Source organism: Canis lupus, chromosome 6 (genome assembly GCF_003254725.2).
Source record: "Canis lupus dingo isolate Sandy chromosome 6, ASM325472v2, whole genome shotgun sequence".
NCBI lineage: Eukaryota > Metazoa > Chordata > Mammalia > Carnivora > Canidae > Canis > Canis lupus.
Genome location: NC_064248.1, coordinates 35,867,727 through 35,890,376, shown reverse-complemented (window position 1 = coordinate 35,890,376; position 22,650 = coordinate 35,867,727). Strand labels below are relative to the sequence as shown.

Sequence of the window (22,650 nt, the reverse complement as noted above, 5' to 3'; positions counted from 1 at the left end):
CCTAGGAAATCACTTCCTTAACACTGTTCCTTCCAGTTCTTTCCTTTTATCCACATCTCTAGCATCTGGATTATTGGAGCCTCCTACTGTGTTCACCCATCCACTCCTGCACTCTTAAAATCCAGAGCAGTTTTTCCAAACACACTTCTGACCTTGCTCCCACACCCTGCTGCTCTCCAAGAGAAGTCAAATTTCTTATAATGGCCTTAAAGACCCTGAATCCTGTGCCCTGCCTGTTTTTCCCACTCTCCCCGTGGCCATACTCCAGCAACACACGTCTGATCATCCTTTGGATCTTGATGCACCATGGGAGATCTCAAAGCACCCTAGATTTTTCCTTTCATGGCACTTATCGCCCCTATAACTACCCCATCAATTCTGTAATTATCTCTTTAGCATCTGCCACAACAGACTCTAAGCTCCGAGAGGGCAGGGACTATGCTTCTTTCCTTCACAGCAGTCTTTCTGTGTCTAGCACAGTGATGGTGCATGGGGGGAACCCCAATAGTATTCAGGTAAGTGCAGGTTGATCCTGGAGAGGTAGGGCTTGCAGACTTGCTTTTCTGGGCTCCCGTGAGCACTGGCTGATTGGATTCCACTCTGAGCAGCTGCAGGGGCTGATTGGCAATGGAGCTTGTGGGAAAACATCCCCAGCTGCGTGGGTCTCAGCTTTGCCTGGCACTGTTTTCTTGGGATAAGTGCCGACTGAGCTTGCAGATCTTTCTCAAGGACTGAGAGAAGTGGCTCCTTCTCCCCGTGGTGGTTCAGACTTCCCCACTTAATCACCTGGGTGACTTGGATGCTGCCCGATGCCAGGCTGCCAGCACGACGGGCATTAGACCAAGGCCAGGACTGCTTGGCTGGGCTGACTCCTCCAGCTGGTCCTGCTTCAATACTCGTTATTCTCTTTGGGAGGCTCTTAGCATCCAAACATCTGCTTTATGTGGGTCTTGAGCTCCTCATGTGTGCCATCTTTGGGGAACAAGTAGAAATGTTATCTTCCGTGGTGTCTGATGCTGTCCTGGCTTTGCTCTTGGGGCACTACCTTCTGATCCTACTGCTGGCCAGAGGGATCAGGGACAGCCACACTTGGGGTTAATTAAAGGTAAATTGGTGGCATTCCAGCCAAGGGCAGCCCAGAGGCAGGAAGCTGTTGAGCAGATGGCATTACATTTATGTCATAACCCATCTTAATGATCCCATTCCTCAAAGGGCAGAGCCTGGAACAATATACATAGAGGCAGGCCCTTCCTTGTCACTTCTCAGTCTTGCAGGGGTGAGAACAGAGCTTTCCTGGGACCAGCCCTAAGTGAAGGGCATTTCTCTCTATCTCAACTCCTCCTGTGAGGAGGTCTGTAGACTGTAATGGTTCAGGGAATATCATCAGTGTGGGCAGGGCTGGGTGTTGTTGTTTTTTTTTTAATGAGATGGAAAGGGTCATTTGTCTTCCTAGGTAAGGTCAAATCCTCATGCTAACAACCCTCAGAGATTTCATTTGGCTGGATCCTAGGGCTGCCATGGACTTGTGTTTGCATTTTCCTGACAAAAATGAAAATAGGGACTAAAACATGAGCCTGATTAAAAATGCTGATTCAGATTGAGTACCTCTTATGTGCCAGGGATTGTACTATGTTCTGTGAGGAATAGAAATGTGGCTAAGACCCAGGCCCTACCTCTAACAGGTTGTACTTGTTAGGAAGAATAAGCCATTTGCATGATTAAACACTTGTTCATTGAACACATGTGTATTGAGTACCTGCTGTGTGCCAGTGGGGGCTGTGCTGTGGGTAGAACAAAGCATCTGTGGGACATGGATGGGACACAGTTCTGTGGGGGGAGGCTGTCATCCTATTAATAATTATGCAAATAATGCCAATAACTCATGCAACTGAATAATCCCAAGCTTTAGGAAGTGCCACAATGTACATTATGCTGCAAGAGTGTGTCACAGAGAGCCTTACCTAGTGTAGTGCATTACAGGAGGCTTCCTGGAGGAGGTGTTTGGTTTGCAAACCGAAAGCATATATAGGAGTTCAATAGTATAGAGGAAGAGGCTGAAGAGTGTACAAGGGGCAGACCATATGCATGGCCTTGGCTCTCTTAAGGCATTTGGACTGCCTATGAACAGAAGCTACTGAAAGCTAGGAAGCAATGTGAGCTTCAGGAAAGGAACTGAGGGTGTTCTAATGTAGTCAGTGTAGTTGAAAGCAAAGCTGAGAAACTCATTTGGGGTTTATGCACGATGCGGGGATTACATTTAAGCAGCAGTTGTTCTGAACAGAAGGCGGCTTCTAATTGCAGTTGTTCAGCATCGAACCCACATTCAAACTTGCAATTATTTCCCTGTTAAAAGAGCTGATGGTTCCCTCTTCTGCAGGAAGGCAGTCTCAAGGGAGCCCTAATCCCAGGGACTTGGCTTACACCCTGGGTCCCCTGAGTATTTAGACCACATTCCCACGAAGCTGTTCCTTTTGGCGGGCCACAGATTCAGACAGGACATGGGACACAGGATAGAGACAGGCTGGTGAGAAGGAAGGGCATCTCAGCAAGGACTTTGGATGCATCCAGAGCAGCTGAGTGATAGGAGACCATGACACAGCTTAGCAAAGTCAGTATCTCACCTTCCAAACAGGGCCGGCTGATAGCATTGACAATTGCCACGGATTGAGGAATTAATGTGCTATTATGATCCCTGCTCCTTTAAAGATGAGGAGACCAAAAGAGATAAGAACTCTCAAAGTCACATATCAAATCAAGAGCAGAGCTTGCATTTGAAGCCAGGCTTGTCTGAGTCCAAAGTACATTGTCTTAACCTCTACACCATGTTATATCTCAGGTGGTCCTGGGAAAGGCAGTGGCCATTCAAGCTCCAAGTATCTATTGAGTAGCTCAGGAAGGAGAGCAGGGAATGGAGTCACAGAGACTCTTCCCTTATCAGCGATGTGTCTTTGGGCAATTTGCTTACCCTTTCTGGGCTTCATTTGTAAGATAATCTAATACCATTGATAATATGATTATCACATTTATTGGAATGTGCCAGGATCTCTTCTCAGAACTTTACACACAGTAACTCATCGAGCCTCACAGCAGCCCTCTGGAAAAGGTGCTGTTATTACCCCCATTTTATCAGAGGAGGACACTGAGGCATAGAGAGGTTATATGACATGCACAGGATCATACAGCTAGGGAGAAGTCCAGCCTGGCTCCTGAGCTTCTTAGGCTATTTCAGAGATCAAACAACATGCTTCACCCACAATTCTTGCCACAGAATGCCACATAATACATAGGTTGGGGACATCCATGAATGCTGTTTAACCACTCTGAGCCTTAGTTTCCCTTCTGCAGAATGGAATGATAACATTTAACCATTTATTGGGATTTTATGATTGTCTCATTTAACATCCTCCTTTGATGAAATGCTTATCCACTTTTTAAATGGGAAAGCCAAGGCTCAGGGAGGTGGAATGAGTTGTTCAAGGTCATGCATTTATTAAAAGATAGAGCAGGATCTCCAATGCTGGGTTGCCTGAATCTAGAATCCATGCTCTTAGCCTCTGTAGTGTCGTGATTCTCTGGTTGGTGCCCTCCTTCTTTGCAGATACTTGTCTTCAGGACTGTCTCAGGGCAGTTACATGGAGTTCGGTCCACATCCCTGTAATCAGCTCGCTTTGTGCTCCAGCTATCCCATTTCTGCATAAATGGCCCGTGATGTCATGCAGGTCACTGACAACTTCTCTCTCAGGAACCCTGAAGAAATCCTGAGCAGATTGGATAAAAAGCCCTTGTCAGACATCCTAATTTTAGTGTTCTCCCTCGTGATTCCATTCAGGAAGTATTTATTTAACACTTCACTTGTTTTGCCATTCTCCCCGACTTCATCTTGCAAAAGCTCCCGTAATAACCCATGTCTCCTTCACCAGCCCCATGCTGTTCTCGTCCTTGGAAAAACTTGAGTGCTGTGTTCAGCATCTTGAGCCAGAAAAATGTCCAAGTTTCATCGTGCATCACTAATGCCCTCCTTTATCTCCATGCGGCGTCTCCTAGAATTTTTACGGAGACTTCTGTATGTCCTCCCTTCCCTTGTCTCATTAGCTCTCTTTCAGACACTGTTGCCTATGTGCAAATGGACATTTTTTCATGCTGTAAGTTTCCTTGCAAGGGCATAGCGATGAAGTGCTATGTCTCTCCCAGGCTGGTTTTTACCATCCCTCTCCAGCTTCTATTTTCAAATATCTCCCCTTGTATGGCAGCACAGGCAGGTGAGCTGTTCCCTCCTGAAGGACAGTTACCCTCAGGTGTGAGATGCCATCCATGCACCATGGGTGGGCTAGGAGGCCATAGTTCATTGTGCCTCACTCATGACGTGAGACTGAGATTCTCATTACGTTGAGGGGGGACTGAAGTTATGCTATTGTTCATGCTTGTTTTTTGATTCAGTGAATTGGTAACTCTATTAGACATTCCTGATACAGACCCTATTAATTTAAATGGCTTTTGAGATGAATAGAGGAGAAAGTTTCTCTTGATTGTACAGATAGATGTATGTCAAAGTCTGTAGTTTTATATATTTATTTTTATCTGAAAAAATAATATGGTCAAGGCACCAGAAAGGGTTAGAGGTTGGGTTGGTTGGAATTTATTTGGTCTTTTAAAAATAAATTGGGGTAAAATTATTATAAAATTAACCATTTTGAAGCGAACAATTTAGTGGCACTTAGTGGATTCACAGTATTGCACAATTGTCACCTCCATCTTGTTCCAAAACACATTCATCTTCCCAAACAAAACCCTGTATCCACAAAGCATTATTCCCTATTCCCCCCTCTTCCCAGCCCCTTGAAACCAATAATCTACTTTCTTTCTTTACAGGTTTCATGCCAGTGGAATAGTATAATATGAGGCCTTTTATATATGCCTTATTTCACTTAGTTGTCAAGGTTCACCTGGGTTGCAGCATGAATCAGAACCTCATTCCTTTTTATGGCCGAATCGTATTCTATTGCATGGATAGACCATGTTTTGTTAATCCATTCATCCCTTGATGGACATTTGGATTGTTTCTACCTTTTGGTTCTGTTTGGGGTTTTTAAACTTGGTAGTCATTGTCCCAGATCCATGCACTTAGATGTTATTTTCTGTGTGAATATCCTAGGTCTTGATTCACTTGCCTCTCTTCTGAGAGAGCATTCAGAGGTATAGGAGCTGCCATGGTAAATGAGAACTACAGGATCTCATAGTGGGGAATCTGGCACAGCTACTTGCTGATGTCCTGCCACCCAGTGGGCTGACCTTGACTCCTCGGAAGAGCCCCCTCCCGGACAAAGACAGCATTTATTCAGGGCTTAGACCAGTGGTTCACAGCCTACCTGTACATTGTCGTGACCTGGGGAGATTTAAGAATTATCAAAGCTCTAGCTTCACTTCAGGAAAATCTGACATGATTTGTATGGGGTCAAGTCCTAGCATTTTTTGTTTGTGTATTGAGTAGGTTAAATAAAGGCCTTCAAAACACATATCCAAATCTTAACCCCCAGCAGGAACTGGGAAAGAAAACTGAAAAAGTGTGTGACATGCCCCACTGGTTGCTTATCGTAACAGACAAGACAAAGGCATTTTTTCAAAAGTGGTCAGACAGCCTAAGGAATGGGAGAAAATACCTGCAAATGATATATCCAATAAGTTACTTGTACCCACAATATATAAAGAACTCTTACAGCTCAATTATTAAAAGACCAATTTAAAAATGGGTAAAGGATCTGAATAGACCGTTCTCCAGGGAAAATATACAAATGGTCAACAAGGACATGAAAAGATGCTGGACATGATTAGTCATCAGGGAAATGCAAATCAAAATCACAATCTAGCATCATCTTATACTCCCTGGAATGGCTACAATAAAAAAACATAGGTAATAACAAGGGTTGATGAGAATGCAGAGAAATTGAGACACTCACACACTGCTAGTAGGAGTGTAAAATGGTCCAGACCCTGTGGAAAAACAGGGTGGTGTTTCCTTGAACAATGAAACATGGAGTTACCACAGGACTAAACCATTCCTACATTGTGATACGCTCCTAGGTATATATCCAAGGGGATGGAAAACATATGTTCACACAAAAATATTTACACAAATGTTTATAGCAGCATTATTCATGATAACCAAAAGGCAGGAACAACCCAAATGTCCATCCACAGATTAGTGGATAAACAAAATGTGGTCTGTCCATACAACATAATATTTCCCAGCCATTTTTTTTAAAAGAACGATCCTGATATGTGTGTGCTATAACTTGGATCAACCGTGACAGTATTATGCCAGTCACAAAATACTGCATCTTGTGTGATTGCATTTATATGAAATGTGGTCATCTAGGGCTAGAGTGGGGATATAGAGGGATAGGAGTGATAATTAAATGGGAATTTTTTTTAAGTGGATGAAACATCCTAAAAATGCCTATGGTGACAGTTGCATGTATCTGAGTACACTAAAACCAACTGAATTGTACACTTGAAATGAATGGTATGTTATGTGAGCTTTATCTCAATAAAACTGTTAAAAGGGGAGCTGGAACTGTGGCACAGAGCCCAAGCCCTCTCCAGCTTCCGCCACATAACTAACAGTGTGATCCTACATTGCAACACATAGTAAATGCTCAGTTAACTGTGGTTCTGCTTTTCTGGCATTATGTTTTAGGAGGCCCTGGCATTTCCTCGGTAGCTGTGTCAGGCTTAGCATTGCCAGATGTGCTCTGCTCAGTGTTCGCATGATCGAGTGGCTTGTCTAAGGACCGTAGTCCTCTATGGATTCCCATGTAAACAATGGGCAACCCTCTGCAGTGTTCCAGTGACATGGAAGGCTGGAAGGGTGTTTCAGTGGAAATGATATGAATCCATTTGTACTTGAAGACAATCCCAGTGATATAGAATGGAGGATGAGCAGAGGAGGAGGGAATGGAGTCAAAGAGGCCTCCGTGGAAGCCACTGCAGTGAAAGTGAGCCGGGTTCAGGCATGAGCGCTGGGGGTGCACTTCACGGGTGCAGCATCTCACATGTAGGACAGAACGACTTGGTAACTGATTGGATGGACAGGTGGGAATACAAGGCTAACTTTTGCAGAAATGAATAGAGGAGGGTTAGGGGCCACCTGGATAAAGCTGGAAAACTTAAGATTACATGAGGGCGAGGTCAGATGAGGCCAGGGCCAGGGTGGTACATGTGGGATGTGATGGGGGAGAAACAATGGACTCCCAATGAGAGAGATCCAAAAGATGGGCTTCCCCAGTCTCCTGCGTCCTGGTCTGCCCATGAGGAGCTGCTGGTTCCATTCTGTGACCTCTTCACAGGGGGGTCTGTGGGGTGGTGGCAGAGGTTGATAGGAACGTACCACAGAAATGGCCTCACTCACCCATAGGATTTGTGAAAAAATTTAATGTGTGCTGCAACCTCCTGCCTGAGGTCCTGGGGTTTGTGTGATGCTTTCTCCACCACAGGGTCAGGAAAACTGAGAAGCAGTGTGGCCTGGGGGATGGCACAATGGCTTTGGATGCAGAGGTTCCAGGATTCAGACCTGAAGCTGCCTTCTTGTTTAAGTTGTGCAACGCTGGGTGCATCACTTAACCTTCCTGAGTCCAGTTTACTTGTCCATTGCTGAGGATGGTAGCTCCCTCTTTCTAGAAACAGGTAACATCGTTACCTCTGTCTTCTTGATGAAGGAATTCAGGGGCTAAGAACTAAGTATCTTGTCCAAAGTCACGTGGCTCACAAGTGGAAGAGAGGTGGTTTGGGTACTGCTGGTCAGACTCCAGAGCCTGTTTTCTTCACTGTTATACTAAGCCTGTCCCTTGATAAGGAGTAGCTACATAAACTTGGTCACCTAGGCCAGTTCTCCTGGGTGTCTAAACTTTGACAAAGTCCGCAACTGACTGGATAGAAGAGTCCTCCTGTAAGATCAACCTCCCTCATTTTACTTATTTTACAGAGAGAGATGCTGAGGCTCAGGGAGGTTAAGTAACTCTCCCAGAGTCACACAGAAAGTGAGCCAGAGTCCTACCTTGAACCCAACTGTACTGGACCCTCTCTGTGGCTCTTCTGCTTTCCAACCCTGGCCTGCAAGGGGTCATTTTGCTGAATCCTGTTAACCCTGTCCTTCCCAAGTTCACACTCTGCCATTGGGCCACCGGGCCAGGGTCTCCCCTGGTGCTGCCCTGACTGATGTGAACCCGGTTTTCCATAGCTGCATATTGATGCCTTAGACAACAGCCTAGTGTTTCAGAGGAGTCTGCATGTTACAAAAAAGGGCAGCAGGTGTTATTTGGGCTAAATTGACCTTGAAATTGATTTCTTTATTTTATGACTTACTGAGAGGAGATTAATACTTTTTTTTTCCTGCAGTCTGAAACAATTTACATGGTAATAGAAGGCATAGTCAGTCAAATAAATTGCTGGAAGTGGTCGTGTTCCAAGGGAAAAAAAAATACAGAGCTTACTCACATTGATTTCTTTGCCCTGGGGAGAAGCAGAGATTTTAACATCTGGGAATAGGGAGCTAAATTTTATCTCTCATTTTAAAAGCAGAGGACTTGAAGAGCTTAATCTGACATTTACACGGAATTCTCTAAGTTGAGGGAAACAAGGGAACTGAGTTCCTTGCTGAAGGTTAACGTCCATTTTCTCAGAAGGACTCTGGGTGGTTTGATCTGGAGGTGGCAGGTAGATACCAGACAACATTTTCAGAAGATGGGCCTTGGGAAGTTGGCTGCCTCACTGCCTTGCTGTGGGGCTCTGGCGGTGACTGGTGGTGGTGGGAGGCTGGTGATGTAAGCTCTACCTGGGCCCAGGTGGAGTTGCCAAGGAATCATGTGAGTGGAGACTCTGCTTCCAGATTTCTAAGCTTTGCCCTGTGAGTGTCCTCCCCAGAGGTGGGATTTGACTTCAGCTGGTACATCAATATGCACGGGTGGGTATCATTTCTGACTGTGTTGGAATGAGTTTGAGACTGCATCTCTGGGCTCACCAGGAAAATTCGGTCCTCTATTAGTACTGCCTGCCTTGGGAACACAAGGGGCAAGTATAGTTTGTGTGCCATACCCTTGAATTTCCATGTAAAAACCTTTAAAATATTCCCCCTAATAGCCAGCATTTCTGCATTCAGACCACACTGATGGAGCTCTTGTCCTCCAAAGCAACTCCAAGTCATTTACCACATAATGTGAGCTAATTTTTTTTCAGAAAATGTCAAGAAGTGAATCTCTACCCAAAGGGCTCTGCTAGCATTGCCATATGTTATTCCACTAAATTATTTTCTTTGCGAAATAAAAGTTTTAAGGTAGAATGAAAATTTTTCATTAAAAATACATGCCCAGAATATACACAAGTCAGAAACATAAAATCCCCACTTCTCTACTATTCCATGCTGCTCAGCCAACTAACTCCTATCTCCAAAATTAGCCATTTATTTTTACCAGTTTCTTATCTATCTTCTAGAGATTTCAGTGCATACACTATATATGCATATAATCTTAAAACAAAGAACAGATTGTGGCATACTATATGAACCACTCTGCTTTTTACTGTTTTTCTCTATCAGTCCGTATCTATAGCTGCCTCATTATCTTTACCGAGGGTTTCTAGATGCACCATGACTGATTTAGTTGGTCTCTGAATAATGGAAATTTGTTGCTCCCAATATTTTATAATTAAAAAAATGCTTCAGTGCATATTCTTGGCATTGGTCATTTTCCACATGTGCAGACATTCCATAGCAGAAATTCCAAGAAATGCAATTGCTAAATCAAATATTAACAAGTTTTAAAATGTTGAGCAATGTGTACTTGCACCGTGGATTAGAATACATGGTTCTCCACACTGTGACCAGCTTGCTACCTGGCTCTACTTTCATCTTTACCAATCTCAGTAAAAAATAATACATCACCTTAATTTGCATTTCTTTTATTATGGGTGAAGTAAAGGATCTTTTAATGTGTGCAACAGACTTTTGCATCACCATCTGCTTTGTGAGCTGTGCATCTCCCTTGCTCGTATTTTTCCTCCGACTTCTTTGGTGTTTTCTTATTATTTGAGGTAGCTCTTTATAAATGTAGGAAGCTACCCCTTTGTTTAGTAAGTTAAATTTTTCCATCTTGTCCTTTGTCTTATATACTTCATGGTCTGTCTTTTCACACAGAAAACTTTGAATTTTTTATTCATTTTTTTATGGCTTTGGGTTTGGGTCATAGTTAGAAAGGTCTTTAGCACTCTGAGATGATAAAAACCTACATGATTTGATTATGCTAGGTCCCCCAATTGGTTCACACATTGAGGAGTTACTCTGATTTTTTGCTTTTAGCAAATGCAGCCTCCACACTATGGTGGAAATGCCTGTTGACTGTGATCACCTAGGGACCATGATCTGGCCTCATAAGCTCTTCAGCCTGCCCTGTTTCAGCATACAGACTTCTCCAGAAGTATCACACCCTTGTGGTCAGGACATTTCTGGGTACAGTGGGCCTGAGAAGCCTGGCAGACATTTAGAGTTGAACCTCACCTGTCTTCCCCAACTGGTATCCCTGTAGGTCTTACTAGTTCCATCCATGGGAACCTACCATGCCCCCAACCCACACCACAATTTCTGTTCATTAGCTGTGGTCTTGGACTTCTGTTAATCTGAAGGACAAACCCTTTCAAGGTCATTTTTATGCAAAGAATGTGACATACAAATGCTTTCTATCATGCTCTTTGGGAGCTCACACCAGTTCACACCAAATCCCCTAGAGGGTGATGCTGAATGGCTCTGTGGGGCTCTCTGGCTTGGTCACTGTTTAAACTGGCTCAGTCCTCACTATTGGTGATCCATGTCCTAGCTTTTGAAATCTGTAAACCAGGGACAGCCTGGTTGGCTCAGTGGTTTAGCGCTGCCTTTAGCCCAGGGCCTGATCCTGGAGACCCCGGATCGAGTCCCATGTCGGGCTCCCTGCATGGAGCCTGCTTCTCCCTCTGCCTGTGTCTCTGCCTCTCTCTCTCTCTCTTTCTCATGAATAAATAAATAAAATCTAAAAAAAAAAAAAAAAAAAACAAGACACAGGAGGGCAAGAATTCCAAGGGCAGAATACTGGACTTCCAAGGACAGGGATGAGGCCCAGAGAAGGGGTCAGGTATCCTTGGGACAAAGGGAAAAGAGGTGGGTAGCAACTATGGCTTGCTTAGGGTGGTCCTAGTCTGTGACTTGGGAAAGGGTGATAGATCTTCTCTTTCTTAATTAAAAATTTTCATTAGGATGGACCAGCTTGAGTCAAAAGATGTTGAGGTTTATGATAAGGACTCAGGGAGACATGTGAGGCCTTCTAGAAACCAGAACAATGTCAGACAACCACTGCCTCTCCTCCATTTGAGAGATATTATCTCTTATCTGTTTCTGTCTTAGAACTTACATATGTGCTTGTCACTGTGTTCAAGGTAAGGGTGGAAGACACAGGGAACTAGGTGTAGAGTCAGCGCTTTGTTAAGTATAATACGGTGACTGTGTTAAAGAGGGTGAGGGCTGCTAATCCAAATGGGTGTGTGCACAATTACAAGGTACAAAAAGGTCTAGAGGTGTCAGAAAAAGTCTTCTGAGGAGAGTGAACTGAGTTGGTGCTATCCCCACCTCTTGGAGGTGAAGGCTCCCAACTAATGAACATGAAGTGGAAGTACCACAAGGAGGGGCATAATCGCTAGGTAGGAGCCTGGGCTGCTGGCTGGTGGGAGAGTGTGGGCAGTTAGGAAAGGGCAAAGAGAAGGAGGGAAGTCTCTACAGGGGGCAGCTGGATAGGAGTTCCTTGGGTGACATGGTTCCCATGTAAGATCATATTTGAGCATCATGATATTTCCAGCCCCTGTACTCTCATCACTGTGGTAGGAATGGCTCACTTAGGGTCTCCCTTCTTCTTTCTTCTGGTCAGCTTCCTCTGGAAGGCCTAGTTGTGGCTCAACCCAAACATCACCTTCCCAGGGTAATGGTTCCTGTGAAGCCACTACTGGCTTTGAATACAAGTGCTTTGGACCCGTGAAGCCCAAAAACCATCTCCATGTGTCTTGGTCCCTGTTCCTGAGAGACAGTCCATGGTTGGTGCTTATTCGGACAGGTGTGCGTCCCTAAACCAGCTGGAACTAGGCAGGGGGATGGGTCCTTTTCAAAGAGAGGACCGCTCAGGAGACAGGAACCCCAGGGGATCTGTAACACTTGGACCTTGTCTATTGGGTGAGATCTGCTATGGGCCTGAACTCCTCACTAGAGTGTAGTTTTTAGTTGGCTCATTTATAAAATGGGGCCAATAAGGAAGCAATTCTCAGGCCAAAAACATTTGTCAAAGGAGAATTAGTGGATCTGTCTGCAAAATCATGCCTTTGGCAACATCTTCCTCCTCCTCATCTCCCCTCCCAGGCTGCTGCTTTAGGCAGTCACTGGAAGGCCGGAGGATGGGGGGCATGATTTGTGCTTAAATTCATCCTCCCCTCCCTCCCTGAATTCATTAAGCATTTCAGTAAACTGAGGAGATGGAATGGGGATGGGGACCATCTTCCATGTGGTAGAAGGAGGGATACAAGCAAAATTTTGATCTTCTGATCGCTGGATTTTTCCATGAACAGTGTCTATGGCAAAAACTGCAAAAAAGGGAAACACCAAGGGGTGTCTGTCCTGTTGGGGCAAGTGAACAATTTACAGAACTCTGTGCGGGGTCTGAGTGACTTGTGGCTAGTGAAGGACTGTAGGCAGCTGCTTCTCTCTGTGTCTCTCTCTCTGTCCATCGCTTATGATGTCTATGTCTGTTTATATCTCTGTCCCCCTCGCTTGTGCATGAATGCACACACAATGTTCTCTCTGCCCAGGAGGTTTAAAAGGTGACTCCAGGTCAAACCCCAGTGACTTTCCGTTAATGACAATTTGGAGCCTCAGGCACTGCTGCCAGTTTTAAGGTGGGGGCAGCTCCCCAGAGTCAGATGATGACTGTTTGTAACAGGCCCTCATGTGCCATGCCTCATGGAGAAGTAGATAAAGGCATCAGGAGTAGAATACAGCAGCACAGTAAAGATCTATCCCTTCACATCTGGGCCCAAGCCCTGGCTCTCCCACAGTACCTCTACTGGGGTACTTCAGATGGGTTCTCAGCTTCTCTGCTTCTGTACATGGGGCTGAGATAGACACCTGCTTCAAATGTCCTTGTGGGGAGGGGGGCAGTGTTAACAGAACAAAGCTACATAAAGAGCGCTCAGTACACTGCAGTGCATGTGCTCCAGGAAATGGAGCTGTTGCCAGGCGAAGGGTGGAAAGTGCACCTGAGCCAGCCACAAGGCAGCTGCGTGTGGCCTCAGGCTAGGGTACACACTCAGAGAAGAATCTAGATCAATGCTGCCTAGTAAAGGTGTCAGGAGAGCCATACATGTAGTTTCTAGTAGCCACATTAAAAAGTAAAAAGAAACAGATGAAATTAATTGTAATAATATATTTTATTTTAAATATTCATGGTATATATATTGAAATATAATGCACTTTATTTCTATATATCAAATATTATCATTTTAACATAATCAATATAAAAATATTAATGAGATATTAATATTAATGAGATTTTACAATCCCTTTTTTTCCTAATTAGTGCCTTCAAATGCAGGTAATATGTACTTGAAACAAATTTCAGCTCAGATTATTCCCATGTGCCTGATGGCTGCCATATGGGGCAGTGCAGGCGACCCCTCAAGGAATTAGGGTGGAGAGAGGGAGAGAAAGTACTGAGTAAATGTGATGAGAGATCCAGGCTCATGCTAATCCAGGTTATTCCAAATTAGAACTTTGTCTTCAGCATGCTTTCCTCCACCTGGTTTTGTTTTTGTTTTTGTTTTTACCAGGACTACAAATGTGAGAACTCTGCCCTCCTCTCCAGTGCCAGGAACAGTCCACAAGACTCAGTAAGTAGAAGCATTTTGCTGAACGGATTAGATTTAGAAACCGCTTTTGCATCCTTTTCAGCCTCCTTGGTCTCCATCATCAATCACTCGGACTGGTTTTTACCTGAAACTGATCTTGCTAGAGAAGTAACTGGGTTTGAGGGGAATAAATGTTCCTCGACACTCACAGAATTTCTATTAGGAAACATGGGGCCAGAGTCTCAACCTATGGTACATGATATGAAAGCTGAACACCTCCCCCAGAGAAGGGTCAGACCTACATGGGGGACAGGTCTGAGGGAACAGTTACTGGTAGAGGGGCCATGGGCTGGTCTCTTTGCTTCTTGATGAGGAGATAGATCCCAAAGCAGTGGAAGGAAATTTAACATTATTTGATGGTTCCCCTGGTAAAGACAGGAATGCTTATGAGTGCCTTGAAGCCCCATGTCATGGTGTAGGATTTGGGTCAGTAAAGCATAGGACTGTGAATGGTGCTAGAAGGATTCTGGTGCCCCTCTGTGTGTCATCCAGGCATACAGGGGGCAGGGATGCTCCCTGCACTTACAGTTTCAGAAACACCCCAGCTCATCCTCTCTGGGATGTGGGAACTGTGTGGTACATTTCTAAACTGTGTTCTGTTAGTTTATAGCTGGTGATCGGGAGATGATTTCAAGGGGGCACATAGACCCTCTGTAGTTGCTTTGTATTAGTCACGATGTGTTTGGTTTCATGATTATCTTTATACCAAGCGATATTGGCTTTCCATTTATGATAGCCATATGAAATTTTTTTTGAAAATACTTCTTAAAGATGTGAGTTGACTTAGAGAAGGGTACAGACTAAGAGTTTGGAGGTAATACATAGATATGGCAAGGCATTGAGAATTTGGCAAGCCAAGAAAATGGCTGAGAGGAAATTCTTTTATCAAAGATGTTCACGTGACCTTGGGCAGCATCTGTGCATGTGCTCTATATTTGGTGTGCTCCCAATCTATGCTGATACTTGGTGCAAACTGGACACTCTAAGGATCCATTCCTTGGCCTCTATCTGTTCCCCCAAAATGACTCTTGAAGCTGGGTTTTTATCATAAACTCATTGCTGGATCACCTGAAAAAAGTGTTTACCTGTGACATCAAAGGGAGGAGGAGGAGGAAGATGAAAAATGGTAAGTGACAGCTATACAGCTGGCTTTCTTGTCCCACTTTGCATCTGACCAAGTATTTCAACTCTGTGCTGAGACTGTCCCCTCAATGACCCCCTCAGGTAAGTGCTGTGTCTGTCTTCATTTTGTGGATAGGGAAACTGAAACTCAAGTCAAGAATGTGCCCAAGGTCACACAGCCTGGCCTCCCTCTCTGGTCCACTGTGTCCCTGGGGCACAGTCCATAACTCCACAGCAAGTCTGTGTGATAGTCTTCCCATTTTGTCAACACAGAAATGATTCATGCATCAAAAAAAGTGTATTGTATGTCTTGGCACATTAAAAAAAAAAGTACCTTAGAGTTTAGCTGTTAAATAAAAGGACAAACATTATCCCACAGCTTCTCTGGGTCAGGAATCTGGGAGTAGTTTAGATGGGTGGTTCTGGCTCAAGGTCTTTCATGAACTGGTGCTACCTTCATCCACAGACTTGAGTGGGTTTGGGGGATCCACTTCCAGGCTTCCTTATGTTGTTAGTGACAGGTGGCTTCAGCTCCTCCTTTGTAGATCTCTCCATAAAGCTGCTTGAGTGTCCTCCTGACATGGCTCTCTAGGAGGGAGAGAAAGCAAGGCAGGATCCATGATGCCTTTTATGACCTCTCCTCAGAATTCATGTGCTTTCATCTCTGCCATCTTCTGTCCCTTACGCAAACCCGATGAAATTGTGGCAGAGTGCTATACATGAATGTAGATACCCAGAGAAGGGATCACTGGGGGCCATTTTGGAAGTTGGCTACTACACTTTTCATGATCTTTGAATAACCAAGTCTTGTGGTTGCACACAGGATTCTTGTAACCTCACACCAGGTCTATGAATAGTAAACCTAAAAATAACAAACCCATTTTGCAGGTGGAAAATGAAGTATTAAACAAGGAAGTGACTCATCAGGGTCTTGAAGTTGGCCTTGCTGGGCAGGAGTTTTTGAAGAGAAGGATGTAAAAGTGAGGAGAAAACCCTCCTCTTTAATGCTCATGCCCACAATAGGACCAAAGGTGGCTTGGGATCTGTCCATTTGTCAGGATCTTAGAAGAGCACCCCCTCGATTTTCAGCTTTGTTGGATTGAGTCACCTAGTCCCTGGCCTGGAGCCCTACCTCATTAAAGCTGATGGTTCTGTCTCCTGGAAACAAAGATGCCATCCTGTTAGTTTCCCCCCCCCCACCCCCCCCCCCGGAAGCTGAAGAACTTCAGAGGTTTTGTGAGGTCAACAACCCTAAGCCACTCCTTCTTCTCTGTCTTGACCTTCACAATGCTCCCTGTCAAGTTCCTTCTGGCTGGAATCCATGGGTCAGCTTCTCAGCCTAACACGTCATAGGTAGAAGCAGTCATTTTTGTGACTTCTGTTGGTGGCAACATGTGGTGACCAATGATTCTGGATGGCACTCTGTCTCACATGTTTCAGAGCATAAAACATGTTTATTCTTTGTTGCAGTAATCACATTTCTAGAAATTTACACCTTGGGGATGAATAGATGAGTATGAAAAGCTGTGTTTGTATATTTGTTGAGGGATGATTGTATTAGCAAAAAATTTTAGTATATGTGCTGCCGAAGCGAGCACTGTATTAGCAAAAAATAATAGTAATAAAGTTACAGCCTCAAAATCCATCAATAAGGAATTATTTTAAGTAAGTTACATGCATCCATAAAGTCCAATCCAAGCTGCTGCTAGAATTTCATGATGAGGATTTATGTTTATAGACTTGGAAAGATGCTCATGACATATTGTTGAGTGAGAAATACAGCATATATCATATGATTCCAATTATGTGCAATTATATTCATATATCTCCCTTTCTCTGAATGCAGAGAGAGGTGTCAGAAAGGCAGATGGGGAATTCAACTAAATTGGTGGTTTTGCATTTTTCTTTGGACTCTCCAGTTTTATTTATTTATTTTTTACAGTGAGTGGTTATTCTCCTTAGTAGTAATAATAATGTTGATAATGACTATTTATAAAATTAAGCAGTGAATCTTGGGGGCTGTTAAGTGAGGGTACTCAGGGCAGCTGATGGCATTTTATTAAAGTTTTATTCTTACTTGTCATAGAAATGCTACAGTCCCCTTGGAAGAGTGAAAATGCAACTCATAAGACTGAAGCAGGGCCTGGAGACCAACTTTTTGGTCCTTTTGGCTGCTCCAGGGGCCAGAAAGCCTCAGGCCTTGGCATCTTGCCACCATTTCACCCACTGCCCTGCCCTGTGCTGCCACTCAGCTCCCCTGGTTCTGACCTCTGGCTTTCCAACAAATATACTACCTCCCAGAAAGGGTTTTTCCTGGACACAGCAGATGCGATTCTCTGGCATCCAGAATCCAGGATGTAATAACGATGACAGCCAGCATTATTGGGCACCTAGGAGGTACCCGGCATTGTGCTGAGAACTTCGAATGCATTATCTCCTTTATACCCCAGAGCAGCCTAATGGAGGAAGAACTATTTCTACCCCTATTTCCACAGGTGAGGAGTAGGCTTAGAGTCTTATCGCAATGGGTGGTGGTTCTGGGACTCATTCCGATTTTGACTATTTTCCTGAGCTGAGTTGCAAATGAGGGTAAGGCCACCCAGTTATGCTTAGTGGTGCCAGGAACATTTTTGGGAACATCTTAAATGTGGGGTTGATTGTGGAATCAGCAGGTAAGGTGAAAATCATACCTGGTCAAAGTTACCTGTTAAAGATAACTAGAGGATGCCTGGTTGGAGGCCTTTCTACCCCTTGATACATCTAAGACTGCCATACTTCCTTCAAATATTAGAACAAAGTGAGGTCTTTGCTTAGATGCCACATGAAATGGTTGTGTTGAGGTGACATGGTGGAGGCATGACATATACCTGTCTTTAAATATTGGGATCATCTGTGGCCAAATGGTCACATGATGGCGGTCGCTTGGGAAATGAGGCTGAATGAGAAACTTGCAGATTTACACTCTATTCTGGAGTTTACTTTGGAGTGAATGTGTCCCAAAGTGGGTGGAGGTGACCCTGCCTCGGTGTGAAGAACACTACTACTCTCACTTTTTTAAGAACACTGCTACTCTCACTTTTTTTTTTTTTTTTTAATTCTCCTGGAGTCCTAGCACAGTTAAGTGGCAGAGCCCACGTTTCTACTTGGTTCGGAGCTATCTTTCATAACCTCTCTACCCTTCTGTAGTAGGAATACGCTGTATTCACTTTATTTTGCTGCACAAGAAATTGCCAGAAACTTAGCTTGAAGCAACACCTATTTATTATCTCAGCTAACAAGCGTCAAGAATCTGGGAATGCATGGCTGGGTCCTCTGCTCAGGCTCTCTCAAGGCTGCAATCTAGGTGTCAGCCAGGGCTGGGGTTTCATTTGGAGCTTGGGTCCCCTTCTGAGTTCAACTAGTTGTCAGAGGAATTCAGTCCCTTGAAGTTGTAGGATGGAGGCCTTCTCTTCTGCTCACTGAAGCTGCCTGCAATACCCTGCCACATAGCCCTTTTCATAGGGAGTTGACAGCATGGCAGCTTATTCTTAAATATGTCCTAATATAATCACATGCGGGGCATTCCATCACATTTTCTATTGGCTAGAAGCAAATTACAGGTCCTGCCTCTACTCTAGTGAAGGGATGATCTATGGCATAAACCTGGGTCTGTCCACCCCAGATACTTGCCTATGAAGGTCCTGAGACATATCCAACTTTCTTGTCTTGGGACCAAGTGCTCTGCTCCAGCATTTTTCTGGCCAGCATCCTCCTCTTCCCCAGGAAAGGGCTCACAGCTCCCCCCAGACATCAGCCCCTACAGCAGTACTGGACTCTCCAGCCTTTCTGACCTCCCCAGGCATGTGGGTGTCCTCCTTTCCATGTCTATTCTGTGGGACACTCCCTGCTGCAGCCTCCACAGCAAATGAATATTTAATGGAATGCTGCCACCTTTTGGAATTTAGCAAAAGTGATATGTGTTGTTTAGAGCGATGGATATGAAGGTCTAGGAAGAAAACACCGTCCTGTTCCTTTGTACACACCCCCGTGCATGCACATGCAATCACTCAGCCTTTATTCCTGCTAGCGATTGACTAAGGTTTGATGCCAGATTCCAGAAGGAAAAAAAAAAAAAGGAGCCAGTCTCTTCTTGAGGCAGGTTTGTTCGTCTTTTATACTCTGGTTCATAATCACTGTGAGTGCTGACAGGCCTGTGCTGTTTCACACTCCAAGAGGCAGCAGAATGTATGAGCCGGAGCCTTGGTGCATTGGGCTGGATTTTGTCCCTGGTTCTGCCTCCAGCCCTCCAAGGATTTCAGCTTCCTTATCTACCTTCCAAATGTGGGTCTACCAGGCTCTTTCAGCTGTCAACCCTGATCCCAGGTTGTGATGTCTGTAACCAGGTATAGAAAACAGGCAACACTGCATTTATAGATGCCAAATAGGAGTGCCGCTAAGGCTACTTCTGTCCTCCACAGGAAAGACCGGCATTGTTAATTAGTAATGGGTAGTAATTAGAGGATAGGGGTAGCATGGGTGCCATCCCAATGCCAGGTATCTCATGGGGATGCACAGCAGCCAAACCAGAGCTGCCTGCTGCCCATGCTTCTACCTAGAACCCCTGGTTTCCACAATTGGTGTTGAGGATCCCCCTTGCCCGTCAAGACTCTACGTGTCACTTCCTCCATGGATCCTTTTCTCACCACTTGTTCGTGCCACCACCAAACTTTACGTTCTACCTACACAAAGAAGAAATCAGATTGTGCCGCAATTACAGGTTTCTTTCTATTCATTTTCATTCCCTCATTCATGGCAAGCCCTTTGAGGGTAGGGTCTGAGTCTAGTTCATTTTTGTATCGTTCAACTCTCCACAGTGACTGCAACAGAGTTTAAGGGGAGGGGAGTGAAGAGAGGGACAGATGACAAGGGGAAGTGAGAAAGGAGGTGAGGGAGGAAAGGAGGAATGGAGAGCAGAGGGCATCCAGTGGATGAAGAAACTCACCACAATGGAGCATAGACTTCAGCATGATTCAAATTCTAGAGGAGCGGATGTTGGAGAAACAGGCATGCCTCAGTGGTCCTTGATGGGCAGGAGTTGAGTTTTTGATGTGACTGGCATGGGGCTGCAGAAGGGTTTTAAGTTGGTGATTGTCTCTATCTAATTTGCATTTTAGAAAGATCTCCCTGGGACCTAGCTTAGGATCTGAGTGACTGGAGGAAGCCTTGGGTGCCTCTTGGGCATATTTCACTCCTCCACCCCCCTGCAGGCCTCCGGAGCAGAGAGGTCACCAGCTCGGCACCCAGGCTTCTAGGCACGCTCCACTTCTCATCGCTAATATGCCTTTCTGTAGCATCTGCTCGGCAGAAAACCAAGTGTGTGGACGAGATAACAGCATTAAGAGCAGAAGGACAAAGCTGATACTCGGGGCAGTGAGACATGGAGGCTTAAATTCTTTCCCTTCAAAATGTTGCACATGATTTTGGCCACGTGATCCTGATTAAAGCAAGCCAAGCTTGCCAGGATGAAATGCTAAGTGGTGCTTGCGACCTCGGGCACAGGGAGTGCAGAGGTCTGCTGCTCTGATGAGCATCCCTGCCATTTCTCCCCACCGCTTTCTGCCAGATAAAAGAGGGAAATCTATTTAGCGATTTTTCCAAATCCCTGAGGATGGCTGTGCCCCCTGGAGACACAGTGATACTGACAGGTTTCCAATGTTAGTGTGAACTTCAGGTTGGGATTGAGGGTCTTGTCTTCTCCCTACCTCCTGAAGCAGTGTCTAAAATACAGTGAGTGCACAATAAATACGTGTTAACAAAAGTAATAATTGAGTGAAAGCATCAGTCTTACTGACTTGGAGCACTTCAGAATGTTTCTTTGTGCCCCTTCCAAAGTCAGTACTATCTCTTCCCAACTACTCTACTTACTTTTACCACCAAAGATTGATCATGCCGTTCATGAATTTGGTGTAAACCCCAACAGTCCGTGTGCATCTTCCTCTTTTCTTCAGCATCATCCCTAGGACATCCAGCTATGTTACTGCATGCATCAGGAGTGGCTTCCTTTTAAAAATGTTGAATTTAAATGGTTGAATAATATTTCATTGATTATACCACCATCCTCTGAAATTATTGAGCATTTGGGTTGTTTTCAGTTTGAGGGTATGTGTACTCTTACGCCAATTGTTTGGTGGACAAATGCACCCAGTTTCTCTTGGGACTATTCCAAGGGATGTATTTGATCATATTATGGACACAGATTTCGTTTTAATAGGTGCTACCCCCAAATTTTCCAAAGCAGTTGTGTAAATTACCACTCCTACTACCAATGAATATAAATCTCCCTTTCATGCCCTTTAAACACATATGTTGTGAACTATCACAACGGCTCAGAGGGGCAGGTGTGGTTATTGCTGCTCCCAGTTCAGAAGGGCACACCGAGTGTCCCCTAACTTGGTGAAGGCTGTGTAGATAGTCAGGGATATTGGGGGCCTGAAGCAAGGGTGCCTCCTGCATGGCAGCAGGTCTTAGGCACAGTATACCATGGAATCTGAGCAAACTGCCATGGAGAAGCTGGAGGGCAGCATGGCGGAGTGTGTGTGTGTGCTCCCCCTGTGAACCCGAATGCACACCTTGACCCTCCTCTCTGCCACTTCCTTCTTGTGTAAGCCCAGGTAAGCAGCTGGGCTTTTCGTGTGTGTAAGATGGAGTTGATAAATCAGGTTGTCATGAGGATTAAATGAATTAATATAGGTAGAGCCTTGGGGGTGGGCACTAAGGAAAGGTTAACTCATTAGTATTTCAGCTCTGCCCAGTTTGAGTGCTGGACTTAGCTCCTTAGGGAGGAGGGCTGCCTCTCAGCCAACTCTAATAGTTGTCAGATGGGCTACATGATTCTCCCCCGCCTTCTCCTTCGCTCAGAAGGGAGCTGGCTCTCCTGATGAAATCTGGAATCTAATTTTGAGCCCCGATCATTGGTTTCACAAAGCCTGCTGGGGTGCAGCCCGACTGGTCCCTTCTGAAATGAGTCTCTGCTCTTTACTGCCCCTAATAAGAAATGCAGTCTGTTTGCTCAGGGTTTTACCCTTTATAGAAATGGTCAGATTCCTTTCTTCTCCGCATCTCCATTCCGTAAATCCATGCCAAATATTGATGTTTGATAACTACAAATATCACACATAGCTTTTAATCAAGAGAAACGGAGGGAAGATAAGGGGAGTAAATACGTCTCTGTAAGGTAGTTCAATATTCTCAGTAACGATTTTGCTAAGAAATAAAATGAGGGATGGGGGCGGGCAGGGCTCTGTGATGTGTGTCAAGATGGGCCGGACCACCTTGAACATGCTGGACCATGCCTGGGCCCGCACTCCCAGCCAACAGCTTGGATTGAAGTTAGATGTTCATTACCCGGATTGGTAGATGCCATCTCATTTTACAGAAAGGACAGATGTATTTTAAATGTGAATTTCCAATATGCCATCAGTTTATCCCATTACCAGCAAAATATATCAAGCTAAATTCTGTCCTCTGTTGTCCTTTGTCTGAGATGGGAGTGGAATGTGAATGCCTACCATCCCCCACTCTAGAGAGAGG

General features: G+C 44.8%; 1 protein-coding gene across 13 annotated transcripts in view; it reads left to right on the top strand.

Annotated features, from left to right (window-relative positions):
• Nucleotides 1–22,650, top strand: part of RBFOX1 (RNA binding fox-1 homolog 1) — a 2,033,116-nt gene that overhangs the window by 269,162 nt on the left and 1,741,304 nt on the right. For 12 of the 13 annotated variants that reach the window (XM_049111427.1, XM_025416573.3, XM_025416572.3 and 9 more), the window contains one exon: nt 13,882–13,941. The exons of the other annotated variant lie outside the window; for it this stretch is intronic. In XM_049111427.1, the coding sequence (XP_048967384.1) occupies nt 13,882–13,941 (60 nt within the window). The remainder of the gene's footprint in view (nt 1–13,881; nt 13,942–22,650) is intronic. 13 annotated transcript variants of the gene reach the window in all.